The sequence below is a fragment of the Phoenix dactylifera genome, chromosome 16, assembly GCF_009389715.1.
Source record: "Phoenix dactylifera cultivar Barhee BC4 chromosome 16, palm_55x_up_171113_PBpolish2nd_filt_p, whole genome shotgun sequence".
NCBI lineage: Eukaryota > Viridiplantae > Streptophyta > Magnoliopsida > Arecales > Arecaceae > Phoenix > Phoenix dactylifera.
In genome coordinates, this window is record NC_052407.1 from 9,403,214 (window position 1) to 9,431,183 (window position 27,970).

Here is a 27,970-nt window from a genome sequence, read left to right on the forward strand (position 1 = left end):
GTTCATAAAATACAACATTGAACAGTTTACAAATCACAGAATTGATTGACTAGACATTCTGCAAAGAAGAGTCGACTAAATTGCAGACTCTATATGTTAGTGATTTTCAGCAGGGAAGTTCATAAAATAGGACCATCCTAAGTCCATAAACTTACAGGGAAGTTTAAAGAGACAACATAGACAGCTAATAAAATATCATATATGATGTAAACTTTTTAAAACAAGAATATTCATAAAATTGTGTTAACAAAAACAATTTTAAGATAATGAGTTTGAGAATAATAAATAATTATCAGTGATGTCTAAATTCATGCAAGTATATGCACTCTAATACTGACCCTTATCATCTTAGCATCATCATTTGCTTCATCGAAGCAAAGTAACATATTCTCTAAATTCCCCAGCCACGGCTACCTTCCAAGCGATAAACCATCTCATTCGAACCAAACCAAGTCTTTCTCTAGCTTGGTCTAGCCTCATACAGGACCTCCTTTTGATTATTAGTACTGCAAGAAACATTTCATGATCAAATGTGTACACAATATGGAAACTCCAACTGAATTTATAACAACCAAACTATAGCAGAAGCTACTGAAATATAGATTAAAAAAAAAATTATATACAGCATATCTACCACACCACAATTATCAATGATGTACTAGCAGGAGACAGACATCTGTTATATATAATGAATAACTGCATTACCTAACTACATTGTTGGCAAGGAAACTTGCTGACATCGAATGATGCCTGCAGCTCCGCCATAACACAACCATCTTTCACTCCCTCTGTTCATGTTCCACCTTATTCTATGCATAGCCACAACTTTGGGAGGGTATGCTTCAAACTGTTGTGCAGATCCTTCATCTCTGTTTTCGTTTCTTTGCAATATCCCTTGCTCTATTTCAGCATGAAATTTTGTTTGGCCAGATATTGCACTTGCATGCTGCTTCTTCCTCTCATTCTTTCTGGATTTTGATGTTGTATTTCCCATTGTTTCTTCACTACCTAAACATGAAGCTGGTAAGAAAGGGAGACAAGTAATGATTGGTAAGAAACTTTGGCAGCAAGAATGGTTGGAAATTTCTATGATCACCTGAAACAGCATGACCTCTTTGTTCTGTCTGATCTATATCTGACAAGCAACCATGCAACTGCATGGTCTGAGCAGTGTCTACACAGTCATCAACCAACTTCTTTTGCGTGAAAGGAATGTTGGGCAATGGAACATCAGGTAGTGGGCTATTGATCTCAAGAACTTGGCCTTTTTCCATAAGTGACCCGCAAAGGAAATGCGGCTTAGGGTTTCGCTTTGGATCTTTGTCCACAGCTTCAGTAAGCTACTCAGGAGAAGAGTTTCACAATAGTCTCAGAAATGATACATATTGTCATTTTATATCATTTAAAAATGATATAGAGAGAAATCATTGTATTGGATTGGGATAAACATCTCCTTAAAGCTTACATCAGATAGTCCATTTACCTGAAACCGAACTGCAGAACCATCTGCACCACAATAAGCAACGAGACCTGAGAATTAACAAAAATATAGATTGATTGATAAGTACTATATATTGGTTTACAAGCAGGAAATCAAGCAGCATGCAATATTTGACTGTTAAAATGACAGCGCATTGGGCAACACTAGAATCACAGTTCATACATATGCTTATAACATACGCATCTCTGAATGGATATGTATGCATAGAGATACCCTTTTCTAGCTCACTAATGTTGGAGACAGAATCAATGGAGAATAATATGTGTAACAAGTTGAATAAAATCCATTCTTTCCATAACCTGGAGTGTAATATATAGTTTCTCAACAATGAAAAGCGCATTATCTTCCCAATAATTCCATGTAAGTTATATGTACAAAATATTATGATCATTTATACTCAAGGATTTAAGTATAGTTATACACCAATGCAAATTGACCATATAGATTCATATTTGGTAGAAGATACCAGTACTGGCATGCTCCTGGTACCGGTACCATACCGACACGTATAAACTCATCTTTCATGTATGAGTACATGGAGTACCATGCACCCACAAGGTACCCATCATACCAGTAAGGTACCCATTCCATCACACTAAACCTTTTTTCTATGCTTGTATCACCATTTGGCAGGCTTACACATTGGTTTCAGAAAATTAACCTGTGTTTATTAGACTTAAAAAATAACTTCATCCAAGATATGTTAGCTGGAAAAATATGAGGTGCACTTGAGATACCAACATTTTGCTTGAAAGACATCTTTTCTTCATCATGATCTGATAAAAGCTACATATATCTTTGTACTATATTATACTTTGCAAGCAAGCAAGTCCCCTTTGATTTTATCTATCAAAACAGTGCTTTGGCTAGAAGGTTTCCACTACCCTCACCCCTCCTTCCTTGTGCCCCAGATGCGGCAAGTGTAGGTGGACCCCATGAAAGCACAACCAAAGAAAAGTAGAACTATATACCATTAGTAAAGACCTTAACATCAAGAGTAGAGAAAGCTAAGGATTAGAGAGACAAGCACAGATTTAAGTTGGAGATGGTGAAATGAAACAGGGATAGAAAAGTTGCAAAGAGAGGTGGAAACATTGGATATAGTGTGGTAGGGCTACTCAAACAAAGAATTAAGCATACTGGTACCGAGAGCAAGAAAGGCTAGTTGAAGGAGAGGGGACTTTTAAGAGCGAAATGCAGTTGGAGCAGGGGGGAAGGGGTTTTATTCTTTAGGGTATTAATTGGAATTGGAGGATAAGGAGAGATAAAGGGCAATGAATCTTTTTTCATTATTTATTGTATTTGGCTTTCTTTCTAGTTTCTAGTCTTCTATAGTCAGTCACTATGCAAGCCAAAGCAATGGAGTATTTAGCTCTAGAAACTGTCACAGTTTAAAATTAACTAAAAAGTTAGGGCGTGACCTTCCACTTCGACATTTCCATCTGCAAAGGGTTATTTTCTAGTCTCGAAAGTTAGGGATGCCCGGTACAGTATGGTGCACCCAGTATGATAAGATACGGTACGCTCGGTACGGCAAACCATGACTGGCATGTTCTCGATAATTGTGGGTTCTCTCTTCTTTGATATGCAAGTCAAAGATTTGGCTTCAAATATGGAAATCATTTCAAAATAGGACACCTCGGAGAGGAGAATAGAAGTTTAGTCTGTGCTAAAGCGGGTGCAACATGTAAAATTGATTTTATGTGAAAAAGCTATCAACAAATTTGATCCAAAATTGGTAGCATTGTACTGATCAATTACTATGTTGCATGGGTTTGGTTTATGGGCATCGAGTGGGGGTGCGCATCTTGAAGTCAGACTTGCACTATCCCCAAATCCTAGGGCATGGGAACTTGGCTTAAAAGGATCCAAAAGTTGGGTGCGGGTATGTGGACACGTCCTACTAGCTGCTATTTTGCAATTAGCCCTTATCTGATTAGCATTGAATGTTGAATCCATGCACAAATTAGGCATTATTTTTACAAATGGTCCTTTTATACATACTAATGCATGGTTAAAATTAAAATTAAAATACTCAATCAATAAGGCCTAAACATTAATTGGTAGTCTGTTCAAGGATTAAACTTTAATTTTACCCAAGCACAACATGTGTTGAGCCCTAATAAAACCCTAGCCCCCTTTTATGGTATCCCTCGAACCCCACCACCTATTCCACAGAAAAACACTGATCCACCACAACATAGCTAACCTCCGTCTCCCTCCTCTTCTTTCCTTCATTCCTTTCTTTCTTTTCTTCTTCTTTCTTTCCTTTTCTTCTTCATGCCTTTCTTCCTTCCTTTCGTCCTTCTTTCCTTCCATTCTTCCTTTCTTTTCATCTTCTTTCTTTCTTCCTTCCTTCCTTCGTTCATTCCTTTCTTTTTTCTCCTGTACAACCAATGCACAAGTGTGCCAGATCTAAATCACATACCCATGTGATCTAAATCAAGCAATGCAAGTACGCTGAGGCAAAATAAAGCGTCCGGCTATCATAGATCAAGAAAAGGTGCTACATTGTTATTTAAAAGAAACAACTAAATAGATAAAGATCCGCAAAACCAGTACTAAGAACTGTATCGGTGTGTTACCGGTTCGATACGGTATGGTCAGCACGATACAGTACACACCCTGTCCCAAGACAAGCTTTCAACATTTTTCTCACTCCCAATGGTATTATTTGAAACTGGACGATACCGGGCGATTCCGCTCAATTCGAACTAGTACGGACTGATTCAACTCATATAGTACGGGGCAGTATGGGTCCATATAGCAAACCTTGGAATAGATTCATATTCCTCCGATTTTGACTAAAGCTACTATTGAACATGTCTATATAGGAAATGTTGCCAATATTTTGGTAAACTTGCCTCAAGTAAAATAGCTAGATATTCAAGTCACTTATTAGAACTTAGAAACCAATTGTTGCCCCACCATAGGTCAACTTGGAAAAAATGTAAGATCACCCTATAGTTGCAACGAAAAAAAAATGCACCTAAGTGGACAAAGTCAAAGAATTTATTTTAAAAAAAAAAATACTTCAAACGTTGATTGGTATCTTATCCATGGAATCAAAAATGGACTGAACATACCTAGAGTTCGTGACACCTGGGCATTCCAAATGGCGAAAGACGAGCAGCCAAAGTTATGCAGTCCTTGATACTTTGTCCCAGCAAATGGTCTTCCAGTAACAGGAACATCATATGCTGCTTTCCACAAGCTGAGGATCCTCAAGGTTCCATCATCAAGCGATAAGATAATACATCTATAAGGAAAAAGCATGAATTTTAGAATTCTACCCGCATGAATGATACTTATCTGCTGCTAATTGTACAAGTAATATGTCATGCATGTAACCTCATATGCTTACATGTGGTAGCAATAAATTTTTACAGAGTAAACTATGTGCTTGAAATAGATGTAAATCTACTTCTGCATGCATGTTCCAGATAAATAAAAGTTTAATCAGAATAACAACTTCTACATTTGAAAACCACCAGAAATCCAATACAACTGCCTTTCTCCCCAAAACATAGAGATACACAAGAGTTTTATAGTTGCATCAAATGGACAGAAAGCTAATTGAATTAATTATCGCACTGTATCCAATAAGCACTCAGATCTTTAGCTTTTATGAATTATGAGGGTATGGCTTTACAGAAATCTGGAAATAAGTGAAATAGCACTTAGTGTATTTTCCTTTTATCCTCAAACTAATTGAAGTGAACCTTTATGCATCAAAAAGCCAATACTAAAAGAATCAAATTTATAGAAAACTAGCATGCATTCATTTTGCTTTCACTTTTACAAATGAGTGTTTTAAAAATATTTTCAGACAAGTGCATACCTTTGGTTGCTTTAGAATAGACACAAACAACTCTAACTGTCCACACCCTGAAAGCATGTGGTGTGTACCGCAGCACATTCACATGCACCGAGATATATTCAAGGCATGTGCATGAATGCATTAATATATTTTCAAATGACATGCCCAAGATACGTCGTACCGTCCCAAATCGGACGGTACAGGGCATACCATCCCGGATAGTCCCCAAAACGGGCCAATTCGGCCTTCTGAAATGGTAAACCAAGCGACTACTCCAAATCGGCGGTATGGAGCAGTACCTGTGAGAACCAGCCTGTTCGCAATTGTCTGGGTTCGGATCAAGTTGTTGCCCGAGTTCGCACCATGATGCGTGCATGATGGGTGATGCGCATGTCCCATGCGCATCCACACCTATCGCATGCATCTGCGCCTGCCATATGATGCTTCTGGATTTTTTTTCACATGAGGCTCAATTAGTGAGTCTCGTGTGACCTATGGGAAGAAGGCTGAGTGTCCCAAAATTTTAGCGTAGCGCCTTTTAAAAAGAATAAAAATCGGCCCAATCTTGCCAACTTCATCTATTTCAGCACGGATTTTTGTTGAAATCAGGTAATGCCAATCTCCTCTCTTCATTTCTATTATTTTTTTTATTTTGAGGCCAAAAATTGGCCATAATTTAAAAAATAGAGAAAAACCATGTCAAATTTTCATATTTTGGTGTCATTTCGTCATATATTGTAGATCTAGGAAAGATATACATGATGACACCAAGACCTTGAATTTTCATTGAATCTAGTTAACACCGTGGGGCCTTTCACTCGCTCTGGCACTATATTTTTTAAATTTAAAAATACATTTTTGATTAAAAAATTAAAAAAATAAAATTCAAAAATACTGAAAAATCAAAAATATGTTTAGGGACATGAACGCCACTCTTCATGAAAATTTCATAATGCTTTATTCAACTTTGGCAGGAACACGTGAATGGTGACATAGGTCCAAAATTGAATAAAATTAAAAAATAAGTGGCTTTCCAAGCATGCCCATGGGATAAAAAATATATATATAGCATCCGGAATGGGAGTTACACAGATGTAAGCTCAAAATAATTTTCTGATTATTTGAATTTAATAATTATTTTTAAAATAAAAAATTGATAAAAAATATAACAAAAAATTATGAAAAATAGTATTATGTATAGATAAATCAGAAGTATTTTTTAAAGTAGAAAATATATTTTTTGCAGCATGTTGAAATTTCACTATTTTTCAAAAAATAATAAAATCGAGATAAGCTGAGAAAATAATAAATGCAGCATAACAATTATGGTTCCGCATTTTTCTGAATTAAAATAAAATAAAATAGATATTTTATTTAAATATTCAATTAATTAAAAATTAATTTAAAAATTATTAAAATTAGTTAATTAAGCTTAGTACTATACAGTTAATTACCTAAATATCAGTTAAACTAAAAATGTTTAATACAGGGTCTGCTGTGCCGGTACCGGACGCCGTACCGGTTGTCCAACAGCACGAGTTGGTACAGGCCTGCGCCGTGTCGAATCTGTACCTATGCAGGAGACTACGGGAGAGAAAAAGAGAGCGTGCGGGGCTAGAGGAGGCCAGCGGAGGGCCGGCCGAGGTAATTTTTAATTTTGAAATTTGTAAGTGAAGTTGGCAAGCGATTTGCCGACTTTACATAAAAATCGCAAAATTTTTTAGCGGTCGAACCCCTGTTTCAAACGAAACAGGGGTCCGACCATAGCCTCCGCCATCTGTACCAGCGTCGGCCTCTATCGACCCGCCAGCAGCCTCCCTCCCTCTCCCTCCGTCCCCGCTCTCTTTTTTTCTCTTTCCTTCTTCGATGACAGCATCTCGATTTCTTTGTCGAAACCGTTCCGGTCCACCGCGGTACGGCTCGAGACGCCCCGAACCGAACGGTTTAATATGGTTCCGCCGACCTTGGTTTGACATGTGTTCAATTGCAGAAACGAATCCATCCAGAAGGAGCCGGAGCGTAACATCGGCTGGAATCACGATATCATGCTCTCGGGTCAGCAACACTAGAGGTGCAAGTGGTGCGACACCGAGTTCAGTGGTGCATCTTGCTGGCAGTTACCCCAATGTGTCGATGTGCCGAAATTGCCTCTAAAATATCTAGCAACTGAAAAAGAAGCACTTCAATGATTTTAAAACAATGAATGGAATCAGTGAAGAAGATGGCTGCCCAGAATAAAACAGAGATATATAATCGAGCAGCAGAGACACCATCCTACTATTCCAGAGTGTTAGCGGGTTCTATTCCAGATGATGAGGCATAGATCGAGGCTACCATCCAGACGAGCTTGGATGACTAATGGTCGCAAGAGGTGACCAGACAAGGCTCAATTTGGGCCCTTACAGTATGAGTCGGGCTCTAGTTCGCAAGCCGGTGGGTCAAACCTAAAGTTTAGAAAGGCCTCCTCAGTAAGAAAGGATGTCAGCGGAGGTGGGAGAAGAATAGCATCTACATTGAGAGTGTTCAGTAGCAAGCGCAAGAAGTCCTCCAGAGAGATACCACCACAAGCCAATATTCACGATCTTGATCCATATGCCTTTCCTCGCAAAATTTTTTAGCGGCTGAACCTCTGTTTCGAAAGAAACAGGGGACCCACCGCGGCCTCCGCCTTCTACCTGAGCGCCGACCTCCGACGGCCCTCCGTCAGCCTCCCTCTCTCTCCTTTCTCTCCTTTTCTCTCCCCCTTTCGCCCCTCCCCCGCCTCCACTACTGTGTCGGTACATGCCCAGCACGGCACGGCACGGCACGGACCCGTACCAACCCGTGCCACGGATAACCGGTCTGGTGCCCGGTACCGGCACAGCAAACCATAATCGATACCATGTTGGTACAAGATAAGAAACAAGATATATAGAGAGCTTCTGCGTCCTAGTACCACTTCAATCATATTCCAACGAATACAGTAGCCAACAGATACTACCGGTCAGCCATCGCCTCAATATAGAGAGCGGGACAAGGTGGATCGTCCCAGGCCAAAGGATATTTATGGTAAGCTACTTGACAACAAGAACAAGCTCAAGAAATGGATAGCTTCATATAAGAGCAAATGGGGTTAACAGTGATATCTGATAGGTGGACACATCCCAGCAGACGAAGCATCTAAACTTTCTGATTTATTGTGACATGAAGACCTTCTGCAAGTCAGTTAATGCTTCTTTTAAAGTACATGACATAGTACATTCTGAAACTGATGATGTGATAGATCATGTGGAAGAGCAGAACATTGTGCAAATGGTCACCGATAATGGACCACATTATAAGACTGCTAGTGAGTTATTGGTGAAGAGGTGGCCCCATATGTTCTGAACACTGCACTGCACGCTGCATCAACCTTATGCTGATGAACATCGAGAAGATTCACAAGGACAGGCAGGTCGTGGAGACAGCACAGTCTATCACCAGATTCATTTACGATACATAGGTCGTAACTTTGATGAGAAAGTTCACTACGGGAGGAATGTTAAGGCCAAGTGATACATGGTTTGCAACAAATTATATTGCACACATGCAAATGGGCTTCCTTTATCATATCATGATGGGCGCTAAAGAGCATATCAGGCAAGCAGATCAAATGAATACCTATGAGAGTACATAGATATTATTGAGCAGAGGTGAGACTACCAAATGGGTAGGGAGCTGCAGCTAGCATGTAAGAATATGCATTAAAATAGTTGTTTATTGTCTAGTTTTCTATTTGGTCATGTCATACTAAAATAATTGAAAATTTTATGGGCAGCTTGCTACTTGAACCTGAAGTTCCAGTACGGCATCCTGGGTATTCCAATGGACGACGAACATCTGTCCGCCCTGCACAGTGTGATATACAAGATGAAGACTCATCCAAATTCCACAATGCAATATCTTGAGGAGGTTAGTTAATTTAGGTGCGCTATGTCTTCCATAATTTTAAATTTATTCAATATATTATAACATCGCGAGCCATATCTCCTTTATACAGACAGCTATTTAAGGAGGGCTTCCACAGCTTCGATGAACGAGATGCTGTGCTCAACAAGGGAAGTATCATGATGAATCTAGGTATATTACATATAAACAATAGCTATTAGGTGGTTAGTTTATAAACTTGATATTTTATCATTGAGGCGTCTCTGTGTGAGACGGTTCCTCTGTTTGCTGTGGATCAGAGCAAATGCGGACCAATTGCGTTCACAGCCACTCGAGGACACCGTCTGTGAGAGGATTCGGATAGCCAGCCACCTTAGATGTCCGGCCGACCTTTGAAATGAAACCACCATTCAGCTGCAAAAAAATTGAACAAAATTACATAAATATGCACTACAATCCAAATTGAGGCTTAAGTGCATCAAGGAAGATTTGGAATTGAAGTATAATGATCCGCTCCATAATGATTTTGTATAAGATGATGAGGATCCGATGATTGGTTACTTAAGGGCCGGCAACGGGAGCCAAAACTCAACGAGCTAGGATTGCCTCACGACTAGCTAGTATTGTAGCCAGCGAGGCCAGGGTGGATGCAGAGCAACGGGAAGAGCATCAAATCTAGCATATAGTAGGCAGAGAGGTCGGTGGGGATCAGATCATCAGATGATTCCATGCCCGAGATATCCTCCCAACAATTTGATCAAGAGATGCTCGGATAAGACCGCCACACTACTCGGTCCAGCCAGTCAGGAGGGCATGATCGATCATCACAGCGGAGTCAGTCAAAGCGGGGTGAGATACGAAAGAAAGCAGCTGAGAAGAAAGGCAAAGGCAAAGGCAAGACCCCATTGGACAGAGTGGACTTAGATTCAAATACTAGGGAGCCCTCACACTCATGGTTATATAGGAATAGCAGCGATGATGCGTCTGGTGGCCAGGGAGGAGGTCAAACCACTATGTATGGACAGCCCCAAGATGGGATTCGATTCATCGGAGAATCCCAATTCACTCACGCCATGCAAGATAGAAACCACGGTGCATGACAGAGAGACCGCAAGGATACGTTGCATATAAGAGATGAGGTTCTCGAGGTCATGGTGGATACGAAGTTACTACAGAAGGTATCAGGTTCAGAATCCTATATGGGATCCTATGGATATGGTGTTGCCTCCTTTACTTATGGATATGGTGCTTCACACATGTCATCCCCCAGTAGCTACCATCCTACACACCCTGAAGGACCTTATGAGTTGGAATTTGCTATCGACATATTTGGATGCCCACAGTCGTAAATAGATGAGTCCTTCCAAAGCGACACCATCACCCACAATACGTACAGAGACTATCCGAATTATGTACCTTATGGCGGCCCCACAAGTTTACAGGAGCAGGGGACCATGGGGTTGGAGCCAATTTGAGCCCCCTACATACGAAGACGAACCCCAATGTCTACAAGAGACATTATCATTTGACGAGATTTTAGATATCGATATATATATTATACTTTAAATACATCTAATTATTGTATCATTATATGTTTTGTATTTTACTAATTGATTTTAAGATATTTTATGTTGCTTCTTCTGGCGTGTGAAGCTAGAATCGCTTAAAACATCACATTAGTGTTTTGACCCCAATAAAAACATAAAATTAGGATTTTAACCCTAATAAAAACATCAAAAGAAACCAAGAAACATCAAATTATACTTAAAATTATTCAAAAAACAATAAAATTGTTAAAAACATCAAATTAGACTTAGAATTAGATTTAATTTTCATTATTTTTCATTAAATGCTAAATATTGAAAAAATAAAAAAAATGGCATGCCCGTTCGGAACGGGCATGCCATATTGTACCAAGTGTCGGTATCATGGAATGCCGTACCGGCCCGTACCGGCCGGTATGGGCCGGTACGTACCGGTTCGGTCCTAGACCGGTACCGGAACACAAGAAAACCGGTATCTCCGGTTTTCTTGTGCGAACCGGCCGGTACGGAGCCCGTACCGGTCGATACCGGCCGGTAACGCTTCGTACCGGCCTCGTACCGGTGCGAACCGGCCGGTTCGCACCGGTACGATTTTTTTTTTTTAATGAACCACAGCGCGAGGCGCTGTGGTTTTTGGCTCGCGGTACCGGCCGGTACGTACCGGTCCGGCCCGCCACCGATACGCCGACCGGTACCGGTACGGTGGACTTTGGTCGGTACCATATCGAACCGGTACCATACCAAACCGGGTAGCTGACCGATATAAGGCACGGTACCGGTTCAGCATAACTTGGACGTGTCAATGTGGATATACATATTTTGCAAATGAACCTCCTTATTTTCATATATAGTTTGAGCAACATGTAACACAACCAAGAAAGTAATTTGACACATCATGTCTACCCAACAGAAATAAAATTCTAGCCTAAGCCAATTTTGTTTAGATCAATTTGGCATATGTTGTAGGAACAAACTCCGATAGTCTGATTAATAGTCTGATTGTTAGTAGCCTTATGCCGTGCTCACTTCATATTGGCTAGTCTTCTTGAAGTTAACTTCTCACAACATATATAATAGAAGGCTACTTTCCAGATTAAATCTGGCCTTATTTTAATCAGCATTTTCGTGTTACTTAGGCAACATAAAGTACACAATAAGAAAAGATCCTCTCTTAAGAAGCCTTAGTGGTTCTTATTCAACTAAGTTACTTAATGATCCATCACCACTGACAATGAGAGTGTGCAAAAAAGGTGGTATGAAGAACACTTAGGTGAACACTTTCTGCCATAAATAAAGATCAAATGTTACCTAGGATGTTTTATCCAATCCACACTCAAAATTGCTCTTTGTGTGGGATTCAAGTCCCATAGCGGACGGAATGGATCACTGCAAGAGAAGAGGTGTTACATTTTTTAGATCTCACAAACTATATGAAAGAAAGAACATAATTACACCATAAAGCAACTTGTATTTATGCTGGCAAGCTTATTCTAAGATGCAATAAAATGCAAAGATGAGAATTGCTGATAATAATAATTAAGGTTTGTAACATTTCATTTTCCGAGCTTCGCATTGCAGGTCGATATGAATATTTTTATGTCAGAACACTCCATTTGTCAAGTAAAATTGTAATCAGATGTAAGACAGAAGAGCTGCAAGTAGAAAATGTGTAAAGGATGAGTTGACAGATTAAGCATGCAAAAATGCATTAAATTGAGCATACAAAAGCACCCATTTCATTATTACCCCGTGTTCAGATTGACTATGAACATAGAGGCCCAATTTGGCATCATAAAACCCAAAATAAAATATATGGCTTGTAAATGTTAGCTGTCCACGACTAAAGAACAGGGAGCAAAAACTTACATGTGAATTTCTCTCTTGCACTCTCCATTCCATGTAATACACCCACAAAAGGAATGTGACAGTACAGACCAACACACAAACATAATTTTCAAACGGGGCATCAATTATTTTACAAATCCACCAAACTAGCAGTCCAAAATACCTATATACAAATCTTAGGCATTTTGAACTCCAAAGTTTTCCTCCATAATATGAGTTGAGAAATCAACTTTGTGATCACATCATAAGAAATATAAATTTAATCATCTGTAAATAGAATACGCAAACCTAAATATCAACCATAATTTTGAAAATATGGCGTGAAAAAAGATAAAAAAGCTTCAGACTGATCTATTCCACAATACTTCATATAATAATACTATATTATGAATTGTAGATATATTAAAATAAAATAGATCCTCAGTAAACATCCTACATTCTCATTCTCCAAACAATCCAAAGACATTTTATACGCCAATTTAACAAGAGGAATATTTATAATGTTTTTCTTTTTTACTTTTAATAATCCTTCTTAACTTCCAGCACTTTTGGTCAGACTAAACTCAACTCAACTAAGCCTTAATCCAAACCTAGTTGCGGTCAACTACATGAATCCTTTTCTTTCCATTTCACTCAGTTCAGGGCGTACTTTCTGAGAGATGTTAAGCCAAATCTTTTTCAGACCAGAACTAGGCAAATCTATTTTAATGAGAAAACCTTTTGGTTAGACTCAGATTAGCCCAAATATTTTCAGCTCCTAGGCAAATTTTGCCTTTATGCCAAAACTTAACTCTCAATCTTGATGATGCTAAAAACAGGCAATGAGACAACTTTCTCATGTTCTCCACAAGTTTCTTTTTTTTTTCTAGTCATCGTTTAGCAAGAACATAAGCATCAATGACAGTTCAAATCACAACCAAAAAGCATCATTTACATACAAAGCAAAAATAAGGAGATCTTTGGCCATAATTAGCAGGAAAATATATTGATAGAGGAATTTAAGAAACATGTATTGGTCAATTGAGACACAAAAATGGACCCAGATCTTCTTTTTTCTTTTTTTCTTCATTATAAAGTAGAGCAGCAAACATACCGTAGGTCCCAAAATTTTAAAACCTTCATGTCCAGCAGTCACAAAAAGATTCGCACTCTCCTTATCACTTCATAACATACAACAGCATTAGTAACATACCATGAGGAAAACAAAGGAAACTATGAAAAAAAAAAAATCATAATCATAGAAATTTACATGGAGGAATCTAGAGTGATTCCTCCACCTTGCAAATAACAACTAAATAAAGTCTTACTGCAATGGACAAACATCGAACTTGTAGTAATATTTGTCAATTCTAATCATCCTCCTACTTATTATTTTACAATTTGGCAATTCTAAAAATTTGCCTTCTTATATTTATCTGATTAAGATATCGCTAATACACTCAAGGGACAGTTCAACTCGTTCATTTTTTTATTATCTTTTGAAAGATAGGGTTCCATATTCACATATCATATCCACATTTTTTTAACGTAATAGCCAAGTATTGAACTACTGCATGTCAGTGGCACGACAACCTGGCAGTGGCACCATATGTACTGTGAATAGCCGTGCTATGCTTTTCCATGTCAATGTTCAGCACACACTGATATGGAAACATACCGAGTAATGGCAAAATATTGATACTTGGTAGTTTACAAATTTTGCTTGCCAGTAGGTTATTGGCATGGTAATGTATCATTGGTTCTGCCAGCAGCACTAAAATCTATGATATAGCATTAGATCTACAGCTCAATCTAGCATACATGGATGATCCTTGAAAGCATCAAAGTTTATGTACTTTTGACACATGTAAAAATAACTATGATTAAACATATTTTCATATGAGAAGAAGTGCACGAGTATTGCATGAAAATATCATAAATCAGGTTCCTATCAAACTTAACAGATATGATGTATTTAGAACAATGTTGCAAGCAGTGCTCATGTTGCGCATACAACAGAACCAGTACATGACTGCATGACACTTATTAATTCATTTTTAAAATATTTCAGTTGAAAAATGGATTTTAAGATTTTTTTAATTCAGCATGATGTGGCACGTCTGCTGGTGGCACTGCACAAGAGAGGCTCTCTTGACTGGTTCTGCCAGAACTGCTGCTTAAATCCTTGGTTCAGATGTCATAAACTGCAAACAAAATCTAAAATATTAAGGAAGCAGGTACCTTTCCTCTGGAGCCCAAGCAAGTGCTCTTATAGGAGCAGAATCGGCCGTGAAGCAAAGTAAGGGTTTTGTATCTGTATATAAACAAGTATAAAACGAAATAAACTTCTCAATCCATGCAATTCTGACAGCTTAGAAAGCATTTTGCAATTCAATTACTGATATTTATAATATGATATGTAAATGGACTTTGCTTTGAAAGAATTTACAACCTTTGAGAAAAAGAAATTCAGTCGCTGTTAAGGATTCTAGAATAGCATATCCATCATTAATTAGTTCAATATAAATTTAAATTGTTATTTCTCAAAAAATAAATTGAATAAGTATAGATTAATACCTTGAGATGGATATTGTGCAGCAAACTTCCACAAGGCAACCTAAATATATGAAGTTTAATCAAATCTGAGTCCAACTAATTTTCATAAAAGACAATTATAAATTTCAGGAATTTATTCAGAATATCTGAGTTTGTAATGCTTCAATATAATTGGCTAGATCCAAAATAAAATGAAAACAAAAGAAAGCTTGCAAATCCACAGGATATGCCTTTTCGCAATACTCTAATCAAGAGAAACCAAGCTGCAAAGAATCATCCATTCGGATGAGCTCATAAGCATAGCCAGGAAAATGAGATCAACCAACTACTAAAAATGATATGCAATAACATCTGTAGTATGATTTTTACCGTTCCATCGTGGCATCCAGCTAATATTAGATCATGCTGGGCAGAAGGTGACCACTCCATTGTCAGAGGAATGCTGTGTAACATGAATATGAATAAGAAAATAGAAAACACTAGTGTCAAATGATTCATAAATAATTAAGCAACACCTAATCCTTTCTAGAGGCGGATATTTCCATGGAGCAAAACCAACAACCAAGTGAACCTTTGGCAAAGGCACATCCAACTGGTTTTACCTGTGTCGATCTCCACATTTCACCTTTGCACATCTGAATACAGGTTCCAATTTCAAAAATCGAGGATCAGTACCTCACCACAGCTAGAAGCAAATAAAACTTTGACCAGACTAGGGGCTGGAACTTCCACCTGTATGTGTAAAGAAAGGGGGGAAAAAGTATATCAGTATGATACCATTCAACAAAAAGTTTGGCAGAGAAAAAAATAAATAAATATATATATATATATATATATATATATATATATTCCGACCAAAAGGCATATGCATACACTTCCAGAGAACCATTTCCCCAACAATAACAGCCAGATAAACCATATGATGCATGCCTCTGAATCGTTGATTGTGGAAGGTCTCCATTTCACATCCCATGCAACTTTCCCATTGTGAGCTAGACAGAGTACAACCCGGGGCAAAGCGATGTCTCTTGGAATTAAACTAGTTAAATCAGCTTTTGATGAGCTCTCACAGGCCACTTCATTACTTATGAGCATCGCATCCTGAGAATTGCCGAAATAGAGGTGATTCAACTACATCCAAAGTCTCAGGTCCTCTAGAAGTGGGCAATGCTAATGTATCATCCACTGATTCAACTCCAGATTCCAGAACACATTTGTTCAAGCTTCTATGCGTTTGTTGAATTGTATCCACCTACAATTTACATGAGCAGAATCAGATGATGCCAATGCAAAATTCCCTGAATCAAAAGTTAAAGGCAGAAAACCCTCACTTACATTTACAGGTTGACTATTACTAAATAGAGGTGATTCATCTACACTGCAAGTACCAAGTCTGCTAAAAGTTGGCAATACAGATATATCATTCCCTGATTCAACACCAGATGCTGTAACACACTTGTTTAGAGTTGGAAGTGGTCTCTTTCGAGGTCTCCCTCTACGCCTTGGACGAAATGCTTCCTCATTACAGTTTGCATCAGCAGAAACAGGTAAGGCTAATGCAGCATTCCCCAACTCGACAGTTAAAGGCAGAATACACTCACTTGTGCTTCGAGTTTGACTGTTACAGCATGGACATGATTCATTAATGTTCAAAGTCTCGGATCTGCTTGGAGTGGCTAAGGAAGCATGTACTGTGCCTGATACAACACCAGATACTGGAACACATTCATTTACATTTGAAATGGAGTTTTTCTGGGCCTTCCTTCGTTCCTTCTTTTAATTGATCCCTCCTCACAATTTACATCAGCAGAAACAGGCAATGCAAATGCAATATTCCCCAAATCAACAGCACCTGAAATTTGATTGTTACTGCATAACATGACTCATTAATGTTCAAAGTCTCAGGTCTGGTTGAAGTGGCCAAGGAAGATGTACCATTCCCTGATTCAACACCAGATGGTGGGAATGTGTTGATTTACATTTGAAATGGAGTTCTTTCTAGGTCTTCCTCTACGCATTTTTTGAAGTGTTCCCCCTCACAATTACATCAGCAGAAGCAGGCGATGCCACTGCAATATTCCCTGAATCCAACAGCACTTAAAATCTGATTGTTTACCGCATAAACATGATTCATTCGTGTTCAAAGTCTCAGGTCTGGTTGAAGTGGCCAAGGAAGATGTACCATTTCCTGCTTCAACACCAGATGCTGGAATCTGTTCATTTACATTTGAAATGGAGTTCTTTCTAGGTCTTCCTCTGCGCCTTTTTGAATTGTTCCCTCTTCACAATTTACATCAGCAGAAACAGGCAATGCCACTGCAATATTCCCCAAATCAACAGCAACTTGGAATCTGATTGTTACTGCACAAACATCGATTCATTTCATGTTCAAAGTCTCAGGTCTGGTTGAAGTGGCCAAGGAAGATGTACCATTCACTGATTCAACACCAGATCTAGAATGAGTTCATTTACATTTGAAATGGAGCTCTTTCTAGGTCTACCTCTGCACCTTTTTTGAATTGGTCCTCCTCAAAATTTACATCAGCATAAACAGGTGATGCCACTGCATTATTCCCCAATCAACAGCACTTGGAATCTGATTGTTACTGGCATAAAAATGATTCATTCATGTTCAAAAGTCTCAGATCTGCTTGAAGTGGTCAGGAAGATGTACCATTCCCTGATTCAACACCAGATTCTGGAACATGATCATTTACAGTTGAAATGGAATTCTTTCTAGGTCTTCCTCTCCATCTCTTTTGAACTGTTACCTCCTCACAATCTACATCAGCAGAAAAAGACGATGCCAATACATTATTCCCTGAATTAACAGTTAGAGGCAGATTAGACTCGCTTACAATCTGAATTTGATTGGTACTGGCAAGGAGGTGAGACACCTTTGTCATTTGAACTATCAATGCTTGGAGGCGGATACTTTCTAGGTCTCCCTCTGGGCTTGGCAAGAAAAGATTTGGTAACACTGTTGTCATCAGAAGCTGGTTTTTTTCTAGGTCTCCCTCTAGGCTTTGCTGGAGATAATTTCTTTGAGCGATTTGGATCAACTACACCCAGCATCAGTTTCTTTTTAGGTCTCCATCTTGACCTTGGTAGCTCTGATCCATCTTCGGCACTTAAAGCATATTTTGGATCATTTTCAACTGGCCTTTCCTTGGTCTGCCTCTAGGCTGTTTTGGTGGTTATTGGCATCTCTGTACCATCAAAATCATTTAGTGGCTCTTCTTTAACTGGTTCCTTTTTAGGTCTCCCTCTTCTGGACCTTGGTAGAGATAATTCCACTTTCTCATCCAAAGTTAAGAGGCACCAGATTTGAATGATACCTCTTCCAATCAATGGGACACCTATCCTGTGATATGTAGAACCAGGAGGGTGAGCAGCAACTGCAAGATACTGTAAAGCAAAAGGAAAAGGTAAATCAGAAATAAATCATTACACATGATGACACTAACACTCTTTGCAATTCATACAAATATTAGAAGGCATATGAACACAAACACTGTCTGCCCAATGTGGAAGGGGAACTTAACCATCCACAGTATCAAATCGTTTTAACCACTACACTAACCAACCATTGTAACTGTGCATGCCAGCAAATGAATGTGTATGCATGCAACGTTCTTGTATATAACCTATGTATGTGTTAAACGAAGAACTGCCTAAAGAAAGAAGGTTGTGAAAATGTTGTTTCTTCTCCTTTTTTCTTCAGATACAGGGTGGTATGATTAGGTTTGTTTAGGACAGAGCAGTGCTACATATCAAGTGATAACTTATTCAGAAAAATGAGGGATACGGTAATGAGTATGGATTTGGTTTGTGCGACAATGTTATTAGAAGAACTAGACAGTTTAAAGGATGTCATGCGGCCCGTACCGACCTGTACCGGTGCGTACCGGCCCGTACCGACCGATACCGGCCCGTACCAACCGCATACCGGCCCGTACCGAACCAGTACCGGCCCGAACCGACCAGTCCATACTGGCTCCAAATTTTTTTGGCTTTAGCCCTATCGGTACATTACCGGTTCGGCTCGGTTTGGTTCGGTACCGTACCGGTACCGATGCCCACCGGTACGTCGGTACAGTCGGTACCGCGTATCTTGCGTGGCAACTTGTTTAAAATGACACTATTAAATTAAGTAAACAATGATAATTTATTTAGAGCAATGACACTTTTGATAATGAATAACAGCATGGATTTCCTTGAAAAAATAATAACTCAGCAGTTGGCGCTACTACACAATTAGGCGGATGAGCCAATCTATAGGATTGCTAATAACAACTTGTTTAAAATGAGACTCTTACTAAAAGACCACATCAAAATATATTTTCCATGAGGTAAAGAAATGGTGGTATAGCTTGTAAAGAAAATCTTTATGATCAAAGCATTTGTTTATTAGCAAGTAACAAGATTAGCATGTTTATTTCATTCAGACTAGTCAATGAGAATCCATCTGCTTATTGATTGTTAATTATAACAGTCATGACATACTTTGACCTAACTCAGTTTGTTGTTATTAATGTATAGACTTATTTTAACAATTATTTGAAAATATAATCAGATAGAGGTATATAAAACACTACATTAGATGCTTCAGTAACAGGCCATAGAAATATTGCATTGCCAAAACAACAAAAAATAGGAAAGTTGAGGATGGAAACAGACGCTACCTCGCATTTGATATTAGAATGAGGCTTTTCATGGATCCGGGGACACCAGTCCAACCCCCAGACATGCCCCCCAGCATGCAAGATGAAATCATTGCTGCAAATATACCCCAAGAGTTTTATCAGGCATGCATCTAAGAGATCTATAAAGCACAAAACAAAATATAATGGCGAATACTAAAATTGTTCATTCCAATAAGTTGCTCAATTCAATAGATGAGCTAATATTAGTAATTGGATACGACTATGCATATAAGGTAAATGAAAGTGTGAAAAGATTTTTATTGTTCATTATGAAGATGCCACAAAGGAACTAAAAAGCTAGACTATTGCATGCTATCGATGTTTGACATTGAAAGGTTCATTGATTTAAAAATCACAATGATTTCTCATTGCCATCCCCTACTCTTCTCCCAAATATTTATTATGGAAATATAAAACTAGAATATAGTGGCAAGCTGCTTAATAAGTAGCCTAGCTACTGATATGAGAAAAAATATAACAAATTTTATAGTAGCTTTATTTATGCTGCTTGGTTGCTAAACCTATGGCTCTTCAAAAATCTCTTATCCATGGCATGGAATTTCTTTTACAGTTAGGCCAAATGGCAACATTCTACTAGCAAGCTTTAGTCCACTTCAATAGTGGAATTCCTATGCACAGGGGCAAAAAAGCAATCAACAATTATGAAGCATGGACATCGATACATGATACAGATATGATACAGATAAGGACACATTAATATGGAAAATCTTAAAGAAAAGGACACTATACAGTTAAGAAATGGCAATAACTACAAGTATGTGTAACTTTAGTTTGAGTTCACACGCACACATTTAGGGGTAAATGAGAACATCGTCTATCGAACTAAACATGAAATTTAAACATTCTAAAGTGTTGTACAATCAATGCATGCCCATAGGACTCAAGAAATGCAGAATAGCAAGACAATGAACAATGCTGAATGGTCATGAGGGTTAATCAATAAATGCCCACTGTAGCACAGATCCATATATTGGGGGGGATTTTTGGAAAAGAAGCACAATAAGGGAAACTTAGGAGTTGCAAGTATTGAAAACAAGGTGTCGCAAATGGAAACTATCACAGCACAGTTACTTGCAATACAAAAACCAAAAGAAACCGCAATGGACAGAGTTTTGGATTCAAGCAGGAAGTTTAGTTTAGTATTCATAAAAAATATGAATAAAATTTAAAATAAAGAAACTAAAACACCTCATTTGAAATTTAAAAAAAAAAACTAATCCGTCCTTTTGAATAGGGAGGAGGATGCAATGAAGTTCAAGGGATAATGATATTAAAGTAGATTACCCATTTGAACCATAACTAAAATAAAAAGTCATGATCCATGTGCCATGAGCAAACGAATGACTCTATTCCACTATCCTTTCAGGATTGACACCACTGGACTATTTCAAAGGGTTTAAAGGCTACATCTAATATTGTCACAAGAATCCTCAAATTTGTATTGGATTCCACTGTATTAGAGTATCATCAGCAGGATTTACCAAATTGGGGCAAAGACTGAATGAGGCCCTAATAAGATGATGTGCTAGGATATGAATTGTGAGGTCAAATAAATTACAAACCCCAGAAAAACTTGAATGCATATCTTGAAAAAATATTCAGGAAAAATATTTTCTGTTTAAAATATCATAGCTTGTGCTTTGTGATATAGATGAATGGCAAAGAAGGATGCATAAAATTGATGCAATTAGATGGGTTACAGCTTCACAGATAATTGTTTGTTATGATGTACCAAACAAGAGGATTATCACAGTGACAAAGATGACCAAGAATGAACATTAAGAGACAGAAAATAACTGAATGACATAATTCAGCACCATTCTATATGTGGAAAAGGATAAAATTCTTGAAAATTAATATGTAGGAAAAAATCAGAAAATAAGATTTTCCACTGACCAACCATTAACCGCAATATGTCATTAAAGATAGAGAGAGATAAAATTCTTGAAAATTAACATGTAGAAAGAATCAGAAAATAAGAATCTTCACTGATGAACGCCACTAACTGCAAAATGTCATTAAAAGTGATGTTTAATTATAAACCCCATGTAGTTAAGGTTTCTCACCATCAAAAGTAGCTTTACAAATTTTATCTGGTCACAACTGTTCTCAATGGTGGTTCTCAATCACAGCAAACTTTTTTATCTACTTACAATAATCAAAATAATTTTCTTATCTATACTATATATAAAAATGGCAGTTTCAAAATCAGGGAATATTCCAGTTTGATTCTGACCATCAATTTTTATGCCAAGAACACCCTCCTATTTATCTTAAAAAAATGTTACCCCACTAACTTTCACACCATTAACTACATATTCCCTTCCTTCTAAATCAAATTGGACCTCTCTAATAAAACTCCCAAACAAATTGGAGCCCATCACTCTCTAATTCAACTCGGAAATAGACTGGACACTCAGATTCAACTCCTAAACAGATTGGACTCTATCACTCACTCTTCCTTCTCTCTTCCCTCAGCTGCCCATTGCACATGCCTGGCTGCTCATTTAGAACATTCAAGAAGGGTCAGGCTTAATGAAACATTGAATCATCGATATACATGTTTTATTTTTCATTTTAGTTTATGTGAGAAGGACCAAATGGCTCGGTGCATGGGAACAATTACAAGGCTTTTGACTAACTTTGCCAGTCAGCACAAGATGCTTGATAGACATGCTCCGCACCAGATTCACTAAGCTATGACATTTAAGCTATGTAAGTTCATTAAGTAATTAAATAGCCATCCTCATAACATTTGTCAACTATTTAACATCCTGTTAGTAGTTTCATACTTTTATAAAAGCATTTGAAGCAAAATATGCATGTTTAGCAAATGAATCAAGATCTACACCATAAACCCTAGTGAAAGAACTAATGCTATGTTATATACACTCAAGTTCGTGCCGGTACAAGTGCATGTCCAAGTGTTTGATCCTTTTAATATATAAGAATTTCTTAAATAGTTGCATCAGAGTGTCAGATCGATGTCCATGTTAAAAGCATCAGGTGAAGATATTTCAGGCTAAATCAAAGGATCCAAGTAACATAGTCTATCAATCATAACTACCTAGTTAGATAACAACCATACATTACAATATACCAGCATTGAAAGATTTACATAACATCGCAAAATGTCTCGCAGCAGTTTCTACATTATACGTAGCTAGCTAGATAGGAGCAGTGAAATGTCTGGATTAGTATCTCCATTGTGCTATAACGGCGAGAACACACCACTCCTCACCTATACATGCTAAGTGTGATTCAAAGCATGTGTGCTACCTCCTCTTTATTACATATTAACTGATCTAAACTGTCAAAACATAGATATATGTTTTCAAATTCCAAAACTTGGAGTTTTAGTGTAAGTATACTACATATTGTAGAAAGAATAATGAGGTATCATCCATCTAGAAGGAATACCTGTCTGAATTTCTTGTTCTACCAGGCAATTGTCCCATCTGCATCAGCATGTGAAACCAAAAAGATTACAAGGAGTTATATAGGATCAAATTAACGATTTGAAGCTCCATGTCCCACAAATCCACAGTGTTCTTTTCTTTGGTCTGAGAAGCCAAAGAAAAGAAAATTAAAAATATCTGAACTACCATCAGACTCATTTTGACCAACCTTCGGAACAGCTGCAGATGAAAACTGAGATAAGTGTATCCCATCAGGAACTTCTTTCACTCGTGCAGATTCAGTTTCAAAAGAAAAGTTGATATTTTTTGGTTCATAACAGAAATGCCTCCACTCTCTGTGAATCAGGCAGGAATTTTAGCCAAATGAGGTACGAACTAGAAAGATGATATTTAGATGATTCAGAGTTCAAACCAACAAGATGCAACCAAGAGTGAATAACCAAAGGAAGAACACATTGTAAGTTTTCGGACATCTATAAAACAATTCTGAAGGTTTTTCAAGTCCAAAAACAGAATGATGGCATTAAAATATCACAAGCTACAAATGTTTCAGACTTTCTATTCTTGAAAGCATTAACTTCATAAGCCTAATTGCTTCAAATTATAAAAGTAACATAACTTAGAGTTTAGATAAGAACCTAACTGCTAAGGGTGAATCCAATAAACTGAAGTGCTGTGGTTAATGTACATGAGTATCCTAATTTGAAATTTACTAGCTTTTTATATTTTTATGAACATATAAAGAAATCAATCATCTTTACAAGGAAGCAACCGTAAGTAGCTAACATTGAAATAGTCCAGAAATTAGTATTTTTCCATGCAAAGAGGAAGAAGCAAAGCAAGCTCACTTCAAGAAGGTGATCATGGAAGAGAACCGCTGAATCTCGCCAGACTCAAAGTGCTCACCACGCTTCCCACAGAGAGCCGAAATAGCATCCATTGTAGAGAAGTAGTTCTCCACACAGTGATCAAATGTCGAGATCTGGACTCCACCTTCAATCTTGCTAGCTGAATTCTTCTTATCCATGGAATCTGCTGCATCTTTTCCCTTTGATTCCTCACAATTCCACTCACTATTTTCCTTCTGATCAGAATCATTGTCCATCTAGCACTATAATAAAAAATATATTGCACTATTACATGAATTCGAAAAAAACAAACTTTAAGTTTTCAAAATATAATATCAACAATAGTATCAATTTAACAATACTAAAACATTTTCCTTGGAAAAACAATACCAGAATATTAGCAAACCTGAAATAAAAGTTGCCATCATGAGAAATTATTGTTAAAAGGCCAACCATCCAAAAGCCATCAAACATTGCAGGAAGAGGGAGAAAAAGGACTGACCGAAGCATTCCGGTTTCAACTTGTATCCAAACCAAAGAATAGGCTAGTTTGTAACAACATATAAAATATGGGTGATATCAGGTTGGCTCTGGGTTTCAGTGATTGCAGACTAGGACCAGTTAGGGCTATATGTCTTCCAGGATATCCAGTAATGGGTCTGGGTTTGGGTAATAAAAGTATCATTTATGTTTAAAATCAATACCCTACTACCCTACTCAACATGCACTGATAGGGCTGAAAACAGATCAGATACAAATTGGACACTGGTATATCCATATCTGTAACCATATTTTTCAGCAAATACAGATATAAATATGGATAGTAAACAGATACCAAAATTAGTATCTATATTTGTTCTAAATGGATAAGGATTTGAATCAAATACTAAGCATATCCATATTTATTCTAAACGGATACAAATATAAGTCAGATATTATTTATATCCACATTTTCTCTATCCTAATACAGATGTCCTCGAATGTTATTTATATCCATAGTTTTTCTACCCTAATACAGATAGAAGCTAGGCATTATTCGGGTACCAATCGAACTTTTAGTGCACTACAATGATGAAAACTAACATTAATTATATAATTTTAGAGGACAAGAATAGAATTCACTATGTAGATCGCACACAACACATAGGTAAGTAAATATTTAAGTTATGTTTATTAAACTAATACGGAGTCTGACCTACTCAAGGGCCAGGTTACTAGTTCGATCGGATTTATATTAAAATATTAAAAATCAAAAATTATTTAAGATAAAATATAATATAAAAACATTAATATTTTTTGTATCAATTGTCAATATTACTTTTTAATTATAGCATAAATAAAAATAATCATAATTATATATTCTTCAAGAGCTTGTAAAAAAAAAATATACATGAATATATGAATACATAGAAGTTAATTTTGAAACATTTTAACAATAAAGCTTTCAAAATATTATCAAGAATAAAATAAAGTGTGTTCACTTTTTTGTCACAAAGAAAAAGATTTTCCTATAAAAAATAATGATTAAATATGAAATACCATAATATATATCACATGATTATTTAATGACATGAATACATATGAATAACTAAAATAAACTCCTTATATAAGATCGGAATACATGTTGTAGTTTGGTGGTTGAGGGTTTGCTATTCAAACCAAAGATCACCGGTTCAAATCCTAGGTTATAAATAGGGTTGGACATGGACAGGCCGAGCCGGACCATGCCCTATCCGAGCTAGCCCGAATTTTCTGCTCAAGCTTCCAGCCAGGCTTAGGCCCTAACATTTTCAAATAATCAACGCCCGAGCCCAACCCAAGCCCGACCCGAATTAGGCCATTTGGGGCAAAAGTAGGCTGGCCCAATTTGTTCGGACACAAAGAATCTGTCAAAATCAGTGATATCATTGTTTGCTTTTTATTATATTTTCATTTAAAAGAATTTAATCAGCACTCAAAATTTCATTTAAAAAAAAAAGGAAATCCCATAATGGGTTTCAACATGTCAATACACCATTCTTCTGATTTAGCACATTGGAGTTACAACATTAAGCACAAAAATTGCTGATCACGCAACTGGAAAGAGTAGTGATTAAGTCTTTATCAGCAGTGAAATTTAATTATCCACTTCAAGCATATGTATCACATGATCCATCTTTAGCCTCTTTTATGCATCAGGATCCACACGACGCAGTGCTACAAGAGTGTCCATTTCAGTGCCCTCGAAGAAGGTTTCTCGAGCATCTTTGGATCCAGAACTCCCTCGGAATTGCGGTTACTTACCAATGTCTTCAGCCAATCTACCAGATTAACCTGAAAGACTCCACTACCATTTTAAGTAGTCTGCTATTAGTAATAAATCCAGACCAATTTATTGAAACATGGATTTAAACTTGTTTTAACTACTATTTGCCCGTGGATGTTCTGCCTATTGTTCTTTTGGCTTGCATGTGAACTCCTAGTCACAAGTTCTGGAACAATACAAGCTCACCAGCTTAGTCGAACATAAGTGCCCCTTATATCTCTGATCTAGAGAACTTACGCCGGCGCATGAAAGGCTCTGCCATTTGCATAAGCAAGCATCATTTATTACCCAGAAATTCCAGTACTTTTAAGGTATGCATATCTTAAGCACTTAATACCCAGAAATTGTACGATCAACTCATTTATCAGCATCAACAACCCAGCAAACAACTCAATTAGATACATCCCAAGATAGATTCCTACTCCCAACTCATCACTATACAATAAACAAAGGGCAAAAAAAAAGAATAAGGGAATTCAAGACCTGATAGTGAAACCAAGCAAAATCTAGAAGCAGGGCACCATTAGCATCAAATATTAACAAAAAAAATCAAAATGAATACAAGTTTAGAACCACATAATCATAAGAAATTAGAAGAGAAAAAGAGGAAAAGTCTAAAGAAAACATCAAGAACTCCATAGAACTCCAGCTATTTCTCTAAAATCTAATACAAGGTAGATATACTACGATCAAATTCACCGCAAGCAAAAAAGAAACACATTGAAGGATGAGATAGGATAAAATCTGAGAGATCACAGCATGACTTACTCAGATGCAATGAAACCCTAGAAACGGCAATGGATGAGAAGACTTAGAAGAACTCAGCTGAAGAGAAGTTGAGGATGGTCGCAAGCGGGGGGAGAGGAAGCAACCCAAAAACCCTCCACAGGAAAATGGATCGACGAGAGGAGGGTCGCCTGACTCGCATCCGCCCTGCTTTGACTAGAGAATGGCGGCGACGACAATGATTCGAAGGGCAACTAGGCCAGGCTCGCTCACGAGACCAAAGAGGATGGAGAGGCAATGGAAGCAGAGATGAAATCCTAGCGAAGGGAAAACTTCATTCGAGTCTTCGAAGGACACAGGAGATTAGCGATCATAGCTTGGTCAAACCACCTAGCGTAAAAGGGTCGGGACTCAAGCCTATTTTGGAAATGATGGGCACGGATCCTCCGTGGTACATAATTTGTACTGCAGGGTGTTATGCTACCACCGATTGGATCCAACGATTCTAATAAAACTAATCATTTAAAGCTTCTAACAGCATCACGCCAGCCCATCTCAACCCTTCCATCATAACGCCTCTACTCTCCCTCGTCGCAAGGCCTCTTCTCTCCCCCTTTTCAAGTCCGAATGCTTCCTTATCATAAAACAAAAAAGTCCGAGTAGAACTCTTCTAGGCATGGAAGATCAGGTGGATCCTGATCCCATCTTTCTCAGCAAAAGTCCGGGCAGATCTTCTCACCTCTCTCCTCCCCATTGCAACCATTGTCATCGCTTTCTTCGGGTTGTGAATCTGC

At 37.8% G+C, this 27,970-nt stretch overlaps 1 protein-coding gene across 1 annotated transcript; it reads right to left on the bottom strand.

The window, feature by feature from the left end:
- Nucleotides 1–342: 342 nt before the first annotated feature.
- LOC103709810 lies at nt 343–27,970 on the bottom strand. The gene is given in 26 exon segments (XM_039114678.1): nt 343–506; nt 706–1,008; nt 1,097–1,340; nt 1,484–1,530; nt 4,588–4,760; nt 12,080–12,157; nt 13,710–13,729; nt 13,731–13,776; nt 14,837–14,909; nt 15,173–15,212; nt 15,521–15,593; nt 15,754–15,826; nt 16,025–16,084; nt 16,087–16,282; nt 16,415–16,848; nt 16,947–17,003; nt 17,268–17,364; nt 17,445–17,512; nt 17,661–17,714; nt 17,826–17,972; nt 18,334–18,559; nt 19,837–19,930; nt 23,299–23,336; nt 23,506–23,632; nt 24,146–24,408; nt 27,219–27,970. Coding segments are annotated over 24 exon segments (3,021 nt in total). The 5' UTR covers nt 24,403–24,408; nt 27,219–27,970; the 3' UTR covers nt 343–506; nt 706–709.